This window comes from Hydra viridissima, unplaced genomic scaffold (assembly GCF_058129835.1).
Source record: "Hydra viridissima isolate aposymbiotic clone 2 unplaced genomic scaffold, HvirCarnegie_v1 scaffold_4, whole genome shotgun sequence".
NCBI classification, from domain to species: Eukaryota; Metazoa; Cnidaria; class Hydrozoa; order Anthoathecata; family Hydridae; genus Hydra; species Hydra viridissima.
In genome coordinates, this window is record NW_028324303.1 from 6,844,381 (window position 1) to 6,857,300 (window position 12,920).

Genomic DNA, 12,920 nt, shown 5'->3' on the forward strand with positions numbered 1-12,920 from the left:
AAACCAGACTTGAGCATTTTTTCTACGGCAGATCTTCTAACGTAAACTCTTCGCTTATTTTCAAAAAACTTCAAATTTAGAGTACTTGTTTCCATTCATCCATCATCCAATTTTTGTGGAACTGCGCCCAACGTAATCTCTTCTGTCGATTACCTTTTCGTAGATATGGTTTTCGGATTGCAACACGACCATGCAAATTAGCTTTTTGCAATCTTCGTTTGATTGTACTGACAGAAACTATTTTTTCTCGATCACAGTTGAAAATAGCTGTTATTTGTGGAGCAGTTAACATTCGATTATGTTTACTGATAACTTTTATACGTCGGTCATCACCCACCCAACATGAGACGACTTTAAGACGTATGTAACTTATCTTTAACTCGTCTAGACGTCTGCAACTAGTTAAATACGTGTTTATGACGGCTTTTCCACACCTCATTAAGATGTCTTCCGACAACCAGTTTAAGACATCCGTAAGATATCTTTACAAGACGTCTTACAGAATAACCAGTTTAAGACGTCCCACAGTGAGTCAAAATCCATAAAAAACGGCAAAAAAACCCCCCATAAAAAAAGTATTGCTGGAAATTAATTAATTTTAATTATAATGTTACTAAATACCACTAAAAGTCAATAATTAACTTTTTTGTGAACAATTTTCAACTCAAGTGAACTAAGGCGGGAAACCAGGATTTTTTCAACAAAAACTGTACTTATGCTATAGTTGATATTTTGTTTAAAAGTTAAACAAAATGCCACATATTTGGTACCGTTGGAAAGATTTTTTGATGAATTTCTTGATGCAATTAAAATATATATTTTATAAGTAACCTACGAGATAGGATAGGCGCTAGAAAGTAGCCAATATTTACTACAAAACCTGTCCGCGCTCAGAGATTAGCGCTCGTTTTCGGCTAAATTTTGCCTCAGAATATCCATTGAGCTTTGAGCCATACAATTACATCGTGACAAAGTCTTTTAAATTAACATAGAGCTCGAAAATTAAATAAAAATCATCTTTTTTTTGTTTTACAATAATAAAACTTTGTTTTTTATAGAACAAAAACAAAAGTGAAAACGTTTGTCACGTACTTTTTGTGCACAGTTTTCAGTCGTGTTCACTAAAAAGTAATAAAAATTTATAAATAAATTATGGTTCGGTTGCGCCAAAGATAAATGTAATAAAAATGAGTCTCGGTTGTATTTTACTCGGTTATATTTCCTCAATATTCTCGGCTGTAGTTTTCGGTAAATTTATTATATAAATTATCTTACGCGTCATTCGCAACAGAACTGTTTTTTAAAAATTGCTTATATATACAAAAGAAATTATTGACGCCAAATACGGTTTGCATAAATTATAAAGTTCTCGGTAGCGAAGCTTACCGCGGTATGCATAAGTTATTAACGAAACAACCGATCGAATTTAACTAAAGCTTTCGGCTTTTTTTTTAGAAAAAAACTGGTTTCCCGCCTTAGTACACTTGAGAAGATTTCACCAATTTATACGCCTTTTTCCGAGACTTATTTTATTTTATTTATCGGAAAACTCTTTAAAAAAAATCTAGCTTTTGTGTCACTCTTTTAAGATTGACATGGGTAAAAACAGTTCAAAATTTAATTTGAAGTCATGTTTAAGATGTTTGGCAACTACTAACAACATTTTTGACAATAAATTTTGTTTTTAGTTTTTCATTACTGAGATCTCAAAAATGTGTCATAAATTGATTTTTTTAAATTAGTTTAATTATGAGTTTAGTTTAAAAACTAAACAATTCCACTAGATTCCATGGTAATTTTAATATTTTCCCATTAATAGGTATATATGAAAGCAGAAAAAATAAAAATCATTTGCCCAAACTTGCCCCAATTAAAATAAGACCTTTTAAATACTCCGGTTTTTTTGTGTTTTTTTTTCGTTTTTAGTTAAAACTTGCCGTATAATGTAGCGAATATTAGTTCATTGCTTTCATTCATTACACAAATTATACATTTAGTTCCTATTAGTAAAAAAACTCATGCTCATGCAGATGGTGCTAATTATCAAACCTCAAAAACCAATTATGCAACGTTTGATGGCATAGTGCATGTTTTAAAATTAAAACTTGTGTATAAAATAACTTAAAATAGTTCATTGCTTACATTCAACATGAAAAGAATACATTTAGTTCCTATAATTCAAGAGTTAGGAATTAATCATGATAACTTACTCGAGGCTCTTCTACGTGAGTTTTGTAGACTGGAGGGTCTATAATATGAAAGTATTGAAAAACCTGAAATGATAAATCTAAAAAAAACTCTAATAATATTTAAATGTAAATTCCGATCAAAGTTGCGGAAGTATGCAAGAACCTTCTCTAGACTTTTAGAACACGAGCGAACTTGGTTGAACAAAGATATTACTGTCAACAAATGTTGCATCAGGTTCAGATAGAAAGTGCAAGAACTGGGAAGATTTAGATGATAGAAGCAGAAGATCTAAGGTATTAATAAATAAATTAAATTCAACCCAGTTAAAAAAATAGTTTACAAGCTTAAATATTAAATATTATCTTGTTTTAGGTTGCCAAATTGGCTGAACATCCTCCTGAAGCATTGGCATTAGCTTCAATAAAAAAAGCCACTAGAGATCCTAGCAAAAAAGACTTCGTTGATCTTGTGAAAAGTGCTACAAACTCTGAAAAAGATAAAATCAAAAAGATAAATTTTCCGATAAAAATGAAAACCGAAATGCCTTGAGCTTAAAAATTCAGTGTGACCTTTCTGATGAACAGTATCAAATTATTAGAAATTCATCGATAATACATAATGCAGATATTTATCCTTCACTTCATAAAATTAAGAATGAGAGACACAAATGTTATCCTGAGGGTTTAATTGTGACAGAAACATCTGCTTCAACTTCTCTACAGGGTATGTTTAATCATACTCTGACAAGGATAAAGTTAATACGGAATGCCAAGACTATGAGAATGTTTACTGAAATTGGGGGGAGGTTTAAAGGTCTACTTTATTTTAAAGGTGGTTTTGATGGTGCCTCCAGTCAAAGTGTCTATAAACAAAAATACACTGATACAAATATTGGTGAAGCCCAAGTTAATGAACAAAGTCTTTTCCAAACAGCTGTTGTTCCACTTAAATTAACCATCATGAATAAAAATGTATGGTTAAATAAAAAGCCCTCTAGTACACATTACTGTAGACCCCTCCATCTCCAATATCAAAAAGAAACGGAAGAATTGATAAGAAATGAATATGATCATATAGGAAAAATAAGAAGCACAAAAGTTTAAACGAATTGCAACATTCGAACAAAAAACGAAAAAAAAAGCGAAATTAATATTTGAAGTGTCCTCCTTTGTTTTTATAGCAAAGATAAACTCGTTTATGCATTGATTCAACTAATTTCATGCATATCACGCGAGGTACCTTCAGCCAGTACTCATTAAAAAGTTGTTTCAAATGCTGAGTTGATTGAACTTCATAGTGTTGTCAGTTGATTGTTGATCCAAGACCAAATATTTTCAATTGGGTTGAGATCTGGTGATCTAGGGCACCAGGGCATCACATTGAACTTTTTTTTCAAAAATATTCTTTGATTGAGTGAGCTGTGAGAGCTAAAGCCCCGTCTTGTTGAAAGATGAATTGCTTGCTTTTGCTATACAAGTGTCTGATTGATGGATTTAAACACGTTTCCAATGTGTTCTTGTAGGTGTATTGATTAATTCGGCCTTTGTACAGCTCACAGAAGCCTATACCTTTGTGAGAAAAACATCCCCAGATGCCAACCGAACCTCCACCGCCTTGTCTACGATGTTGCAAAAACCTGTCTGAATATTTCTTAGTTGCAAATCTTTTCACATTCTTCCCTTGCGGTTTACGACTTGAAAATTAGCTTCATCACTCCAAATAACATTTTCCCACTGTTCTACATACTAGTCCAGCCTTTCTTTGGACCACACTCGTCGTTTACGTTTATCCGTGATTGAAAGAATAAGTTTTTTAGCAGCTGTTTACGTTCCATTACCTTTGTCCAACAATGTTCGTCTCACGAGCTCTCTGCTAACTTTTGGATTATTTTTTGAGTCGTTGAAGATTTGTGCAAGCTTTTTGTAGCTGAGTCTGGGGTTTTCTCTGCTCATTCTGAATATACCATTTTTGTCACGGTTGCTGAGTTTGGATGGTCTCCCAGTACGCTGCATGTCGGAGATGCCCTTGGTAAGTTCCCAGGTTTTGATGGTTTTTCGAACGCAAGATTCAGAAACGTGAAGTATTTTGCCTTTTTGAACGTTTGCGTGATTTTTTGTCCTCGCCATACCAATAACTTGCCACTTGATCTCACTAGAAACTGCTTTGCAACTCATTTGTACGCAATTGAAAATAATTTGAAATTTACAATATTTCAAGTTGATTTTTTAAAATTTAAAAGCTGCCTGATGATGTTGCGATAAATTTTTTGATTGTAATTGACTCATTTTGACTTTATTTAAAAATAAAAAAAATTTTCGCCCCGGATTTATCAATTAATTAGCAAATAATTGATCCTAAATAAAATCGTTTAAACTTTTTTGACACCTCTTAATTTGTATCACCTACCTTTTAATGAAATTTTTGAGTAAACAGTGATGAGTCGAAACCTACTTTTTTTAATTTTATTAACAAATAACCTATATACCAAATTAGAAAAAAAACTATTTTGAAATCTATTTCCGTTCGATTTTTATTCAAGAAAAACTGAAGATTAGATCTTAAAATTCTGTAATCGTTTAAACTTTCGTGAATAGCTGTATAACCGTAATAATCGCAATAATTACATTTTCAGTTAAACAAAATTTAATATTTCCTTGTGCTTTTCACGCCATCCGTTTGGCAAAATTACTTTATCTCACCCTTTATTTGAAATGCTCGACTCTCATTGGTTGTTGCAAAAAACCCAAGGTAAGCCAAAACCAGTAAAAGCAATCGTAAAGCATCATGGTGTGTCAGAATTATTTCCTTTTCCGTTTCTTGAAATAATGTTAAAAAGGTTGTAATTTAAAAATTTTGGATTTAAAATTGGACGTGCGTAAAAAAGAAAGCAGTTCGAAAATGTTTACTAGCCAGTCAAGTGCTTAGTCATCATTAGGTCTAGGCGATGTTGATACTGAAAACAAAGAAGGAAGTGATCGTGAAAAAGAAAATCCAACTATCTTCAGATTCAGATGCCTGCCTCCTCAGCGAAGCCGAAAAACCAGGTAATACATTACTAATTAGTTTAATTTCCTTGTTTAGTGCCTGTAAATTTTACATGGGTTGCTAACTGCTTTCCAGCATCGTTTAAAGTTGAAAAAAATTAAGACAAGTTGTCTTTCTGGTTGCCAACCACTTGGATCCTTGTTACAAATGTGAGTGAAAAATCATTTTAAAATATTATTAGTCAAAAGTTACAATGTAACTGGCTGTAGTCTACTTTTGTGGAAGTTTCCAATCCACCATTAGAGATGCTAATTGTCAAAAGTAACATCTTAAGTTGCTAATAATAATAAATGCTATTAATGATCTGAAGTAATCTAAAGTTGCGAATAATTAGAAGAAACGAGAGGGAATAGTTGCGAATAATTCCAAAAATGCAAATAGATGTAAATATTAGGACACCAAGTCAGTAAAAGTTGGTTAAAGTATGAAAAGTCTGACCATCTGCCCTTAAACTCTTTTTGCCCATGAAAGCCTAGCTTTTTAAATTCTCTTTTATATTTTTTCAGACTAATACATCGATTCTTGAAAGCCAAGTTCAAAGAAACAAAGTTCAGTCTCCAGAATTAGGCCAAGGATCCTGAAAAAGCTGTCAAAGAGTTCTTGTCAAGTTTTTCGGCAAAAGTGGGGAAGAAGCCTCCGACATTGAACCATTCCACGTCAACGACAGCCTTTGACACTCACAATTTGGAAGTTTCTCTTTGAGCTTTATCTGGCTAAAGAAGCAGAAGAAGAGTGCGAGTGGATTGAAAGGAGAACTTTTTGCCAAAGAAAATGATGTGAGGAACATCTATCCAAATCTTTTCAGGGCTGCCTTTGCTATCCTGAGCATTCCTGCAAGTTCAGCATCCTCAGAGCGCTTGTTCAGCGCTGCCAGCCAGACAGAAACGAAGGGAAGAAATAGTATGGATCCTCTGAAAGCTGAAAAACTGCTCTTTATCAAGAGAAACAACTAGTTTGAGAGAAAAATATTGTTTAGAAACCAAAAGTTCTTCATCATTTCCAAATGAGGACCCGAATGATGGTATCGAGGAACCCCCTGTTGACGCAATTAAGATTATGGACATGTATGACATTGAAAAAGACAAAGAATTTGTCAAAAATGATTTTTTAAAATTTGGTTCAGAATTCTTCCAATTTACTTCTTGCTAAGAAACCCATGAAAACAGTCTCTGAATCAGTGCATCCTTAAACTCTAAATGTTTATTTGTAATCAGTGTTGGGTAAAAATTCTAAGGTGAAATGCTATACTTACCAGTGTTTTATTTCTATGATGACTAAGACAACTAGTGTGTTTAGAAAGTTAACTTTTGGTACCAAAACTGCATAGATTTTCACATCATTTAACCTCTTTTATTTACTCATGTTGTTTAACTAACTGTGGACTTTGATTAAATACTCATTAACTCCCTGCTTAAGTAAATTTAATTTAGTACATTTTTTAAATTTTAAATTATACATTTCACAGAATCTTCCAAAGATGCTAAAATTACCGTAAGCAATAACTCGTGGTAAAAGTTTAGTACTTTTAGTTATTTTCGCAATTTTTAAAATTTTTTTACTTAGGGCCTGTTTATATGGACAAGGGCTAGCCCGTTTGCCGAGCTAGCCCGGAAAACGAGCCAGTTTTAAAATAGTGTTTATATGAATTTTTTGCCAAAAAAATAAAAAATGATATCGAGGTCAGCCTGGTTTAAAACTGGCAGAACTGATTTATGCTGGCATAATATAATAACTAGTGTAGCTCCCATTGATGTATGGAAAACAAATTTTAGCCTTTCACGGTTTCTTTTCATGAATTTGGTTTCAGAATTAAGCCCTTATTTATCTCCTGACCCTTTTTTGCCTAATTCTAGAGCTCTATCAGTAGATAAAAAAGTAGCTATTACTTTATATTACCTAAAAGATACTGGATCTTTGGTAAATATAAAAGAAAAACAACTAAAATTTTAAGTACACGGAAGTTGTCAGTTTTATTATTTTACGCGGAAGCTTTCAAATTTAAAATATGTAAGAGTTTATACGCATGCGTACAAATTTATATAAGAAATTTGCCAGCCCGTTTGCCGAGATCTCGGCAAAAAACAGTAAGATCTCGCTATCCGGGCTAGCTCGTTTATTCATATAAACGTAAAATAAAGTTAAAATATTGATGACGTCGATATCTCGGCAAACGGGCTGGCTCGGCAAACGAGCCAGCCCGCTTTCCATATAAACAGGCCCTAAGTTTCAGGACCCGAACGGTGATAACGCCAAAAACCGAACGGGTTCGGGTTTTCGGGTAAAAAAAAAGTTCAATACCCGAACGGGTACCCGATAATTTATCGGTTTCGGTTCCTTAGCTGTCGGTGCTCGATAACGCGTTTGATCATTGTTTCGGGTTATCGTGATATCGGGTAAAAATTTATCGGATCCCGAACGGGTTCGGGATCCGAAAAATTTTTTGAAATTACCCGTTCGGCGGCCGAACGGGATCCGATGACATTCCCTAGTTGGGCTAAGTTGAAAAAAATATTATTGACAAAAATATTGTGGATGACGCATATCGTCATATTGACAAAAATATTGTGGATGACGCATATCGTCAGAAAATAAGGGTTTAAATTGTTAAGCACAACTTTTCTAGTTAACTACAAGCTAAAAGAAATCGATATTGAATTATATTGTTTTTTCATACTTTGATTCAGAAGGTAGGGTAGAAAATCCGACGTTTAATTATTTTTTTCAACAATGAACACTGAACTCGGTAATGCTTAGCGATTTTGTTTTGAAAGGATTTTGGATGACCGCATAACAAGAATGGTTTCTGTCGGTGGAAGTTATTCGTAATAAACAAAATAGAGCGTGTGGTCATTATATATACATACATATATATATACATATATATATATATATATATATATATATATATATATATATATATATATATATATATATATATATATATATATATATATATATATATATATATATATATATATATATATATATATATATATATATGTATATATATAAATTTATTATTTTTAATTGGTATTTAGAATTAAATAAGTTTGCTCATTTGTTTTTATAATTTTTTAAAAGGTACTTATTTTTATGTCTGCATTCAGAAATAAGTTCAGTTTTTTTTATTTAGTAAATTTTCTTGATCTAAATAAATAATAATTTCAAACTTTTTTGTTAACAAAACATACATTTTTGAGATATGTTATCATAGGTAGGCGCAATTTTTAGAATAGACCAGTTTAATCTAAAGTTAATATTTTTTTCTTTTAGTTGCCAAATATATTTTGACAGCATAGTCTCTTTTGAGTACTTTTCATGATTTTTTTTATTTTTTAATGTAGTTGATGGAACTTCCTGGTCAAAGAAATCAATTACTATTTTACAATGCTTACTATATAACTAAAAAAAAATTATTTACAAGTATATTTATAATGAACTAAAAAATTAGCGATGACAACATTCAATTGCTTTAAGTGCTATAAATATAAAAGTTGATCGTTAAAACATTGGAATATTTTGTGCAATTGAAATCTACTATACTGTATATAGTTATTACTTTAGTTAACTTTGTGTTAAAACAACTACATATTTAAACCCACAAACTAATTTTGCAATAACACGCTCGCGCGAACTATTAACCGCCATTTGCTTTTATTGTGCAGTTTAACAGCGAGCGAGCCAATGATATGTATATATATTAACTAAATATCTAACTCGTGCTTCCGCAGTGAAGCAAATATTTTGCCAACCAGGTTTGTTTTGCCAGCCAGAAATGGCGTAATGATAAAAAAAAAAAAATAGCTGAGCAAAAATGAATTATTTTCAGTTTAAATAAAGCGGCTACCGGCTTTAAAAACTTTAAAAACTTGCATCACTTTTTCTTACGGAATTTTTTTTAACTAAATTTTTTACTTCCTCTAAATTACACAGATTTTTGTGTTGTTGGTTCAACGCCACGTAGAATAGTTAAAAATGTATTAGGCAGTATAATGACACAACCTATGCAAAACTGTTTTAGTAAAGATGAGAAAAAGGGAAAACGGAAATTTGTAGCAACAATGTTATAAAAATGTTTAAAATGTAAGTTAATTTACATACCAAATTATGTTGCAAGATTTCTACTGAGTGTTGCTATAAAGAATAAAAAAGTTATGATAAAATTTAAATATGCATTTAATTAAATATAAGTATTTAAATAAAAAATAGTTCTATATTTTGCTTGTTTTAGAAGTGCTTATTTCAGAAAAAGATGATTTTGACGTAGGCAATATCGAGACACTCGTTGGAGACTTGTTAAAATGAGCAATGCCTAAATTGCAAAAAGAAGAAATCAATATAAAAGTTTTTTTTTATTGTTACATTTATATTATCTAATCTGTATTTAAACTAGTAAATATATTTTTAACTTCAAAAAGTTAATTATTTCTATTTTTGTGTCACTAATGTCCGATAACAACGATCATAAGTTTAATTTGGACGTCTGCCAGATTTTGTAATTCGTCTTAAATATCTAAAAAGGACAAATATGAACGGACGAAAGGTGTTTCATTCGAACGTCTACTGGAAGTCAATTGGACGTCCTAAGTCCAACTAGGACGTCCGCTGGACGTCCGCTGGACGTTCAAATGCCCACTGGGTGGTAAATTCATAAACATTTTTTCGGATATTTCCGATAAAGTATTTAGATCCTTCTTTCGCACAAGTTTTGTTCGTACTTTAGATGAATATACATCAATAATAATGGCTGTACATATATACATCAACAAAAACTTCTCAGCAAAAAAATGTCTGATTGATCCTGAGCTGCTTTTTTAAATTTGGTTCATATACTTTGCTGAAATAGAGAAGAAACTGAGTTAATTAAAAAGTTAAATTTTTGTACTTTTAGTTGAAGTTAGAAGATTAGAATGAGAAATGGGCTTCTCATACATCTTTTGAAACATTTCAAGTTTGAGAGAACGGGTAAATGGAAGAAGGAAGAGAATAGTATTTGAAATACCAACGATCAGTGACGGATTTAGGGGAGGGGTAATATTGAAAAAATGATGTGAGATAAAACCTATTTAAATACGCTACGCAATTTTTTCTTCTTGCGGAACTATTTTATTTGTAAAAATTATCTAAAAATTGTTTTATTGAAAAAATGTAAGTATTTTTTTGAAAACATAAGAAATAATTAAGCTTTGCGCTACATTTAAAAACTCCCTTAATTTTCATTACTTTTTTGAACTTTTGTTTCGAACATTAAAAGAAAATACCACTCCTTTGTCCGTATTAACTATGTTTTTTTTTTCTTTTTAGGTTTAGCGAAATCATTTATTAGGATATTGTAAAAAAAAAAAAAAATTCAGAAAAGGTATGTTTAAACAAACTTGAATTTTAGTTACACCATCCCCCTACCCCTTCACTACAAAAAATTTCTGGATCCGTCACTGCCATTGGTTTAGAGAGAATCTTAAGATTATGTAACAGATTTTTAGCTTTGTTTTGTTAAATTTCAAGGTTCTAATTTAAAAAGATTTTAAAATTTAAATTTCCAAACTTTCCTATGTATATTTGACGCAATTTTATATTCGATGCCAGATGTGAATTGTTAAATTACCAATCAGTTAAATGTTCTTAGCCTCAGACACACAATTAGTTGATTGCAAATAGTATGAGGCGATTTTATTTTATAATATTGATAATTATGAAATCCGGACTTACAACTCTTTTTAACAAGTGTTTTAAGGTACAGTACCTTATTGATCACTTTCATTATGTAATTAAAAAGATAGTTACCCCAAACATAACTAATTGTTAGATATTTATTAACTTATAAATACATCTTTTTAAATTAAATTTTTCATACATCTCATACTTCTTTGTTCTCTTCATTCATTTAAAAAAAAGTTAAAGAAGCACAAAACTATCGCTTTTCTTTATCAGATTCCTCAGAAACATCATCAATAGTTGACCGAGATTCTGAAATGCCATGGGATTCAATATTATTTATGCAACTCCCTTTAGGACAAAAACGTCTTTGAAATATTACTTCGGATGTTTTTTCCTCGATCATTTTTAGTTCAATGAGGAATTCTCCATAACACTTGGCTCTTGACAAGAGAGTTTTTCTTCCGTACAACCGAAAAAATAGGCAACTTGACGTTAAACTTGACTGATCTATTGGACCCAAACTAAAGGATATTGCGAGTAATTCCTTTTGTACGGATTTCCATTTGGTTTTACAAGAGAACCGGTTTTTAGGTATTACTTTAATATGAAAAGAAATTTCTTGTGGTGCCTCCAACATGTTTAATTCTGAAATTGTTTTTATATTGCCTATTAAAACCATTTGTTTTACCATATACTTCAAAGAAACATTTGCGTAAGCCTCAGCAGCAAATGAATGTTTAAAACCTTCCGTGCGAATAGTTGAGATAACATAACTCTCGCTTAACATAGCAAAAGCGGCCGTTTTTTGAAGTAACCTTTCTGCATGTCCAACAGGTTTCTTTAACTGGAGATATAATTCATCTTCAGTTTCTTCTCCTGGTTTGAGCAAATCTTCATCTTCGTCTTCAGAAACCTTTATGAAATTTCCGTCCAGATACTTTTTAGCAACAGCGTTGATCAAGAGGAGAAAAATTAGACCGAGTAGAATAAATCCAAATAAAACGAAGCAACCAACTGAAAATTAAAATTAGCCAAAACTTGTATATTTTTAGTTTTTATTTGTCATGCAAGTCTAACTAAAGAATAACGCAAATCCAACTAAAGAATCTTCGAATGAACTAATTATTTAGAAATCATAAATAATGATTTAAAAAAAAATGTTTACCGAGGTCAACAGCCATGGTTATTCACGCTGTATATTTAAGGAGATTTTGAAAAAAAAAAAAGAAAAAAAAAAGCAGACGTAAATACGTAGAAAATCATTAAGGCGCTTTTAATAAGTTATAAAAAGAATCTTAATCTTAAAATCCCCTCCTTTGTAAAAAACTATTGTCTTACCTAAGCCCTAACGTTATCTGTTTATTAACGTAATTTAACTGTTCGAATTACAAAATTTAGTATTTCGCAAGGTGCAGTTTTAATGATTCGGAATGGAAAATCTAGAGTAAGGCTAGGTTTTTTTGCGATGTTTTTTAAAATCTTCGTTTTTCCTCTTTCACGTCATTCTGGAATTAACATCCTTCTTTAAGGATTAGTTTTCTGATGACATTTTTTAAGACGCTTTTTAACCGCTTTCTTGGGATAAAATGATAAATACTTTAAATTATTGAACTTAAAATAAACTGATTCTCCGCCTTATTTGCTATAAAATCTAAAGCCAGCATCCCATTTTTGCAAAAATGAAGCACGGTCTTCCACCTTTGGAGGCATTAAAGTCTCAAATTCATTTATAATTTTTTTTAAAAAAAATCATAGCAACATGAATTATGCCGTTCTTATAATCCCTGTCTAGTAAGTTAAATCATTACAATTCATCAAAATTATCTTATACGGCATGATTTTAGTAACTTTAATAACTATAAAAACACAATAAAAACCCGAAACGTTTTGAGAAATTCATTAGAAGCAGGAAAAAAAAAAAAAAGAAGAGAATGAAATATACTGAGCTGATTTCATATTTCTATTTTGATTGTATATTTGGAGGAGAATATGCTATAGCTAACAGAAAATTTGTAAAAGATTTGCTT

General features: G+C 31.2%; 1 protein-coding gene and 1 pseudogene across 1 annotated transcript; one reads left to right on the top strand and one right to left on the bottom strand.

Moving 5' to 3' along the window:
• Nucleotides 1-2,149: 2,149 nt before the first annotated feature.
• On the top strand, nucleotides 2,150-3,175 carry LOC149889599 (uncharacterized; annotated as a pseudogene).
• Nucleotides 3,176-11,020: 7,845 nt separating this feature from the next.
• LOC145183333 (uncharacterized) lies at nucleotides 11,021-12,156 on the bottom strand. Its single transcript, XM_080058668.2, has 2 exons — nucleotides 12,059-12,156; nucleotides 11,021-11,907 (listed from the first exon to the last, which is right to left on the bottom strand). Exons 1-2 carry the CDS (start codon nucleotides 12,072-12,074, stop codon nucleotides 11,147-11,149), a joined length of 777 nt encoding a protein of 258 aa, XP_079914794.2. The 5' UTR covers nucleotides 12,075-12,156; the 3' UTR covers nucleotides 11,021-11,146.
• Nucleotides 12,157-12,920: the final 764 nt, after the last annotated feature.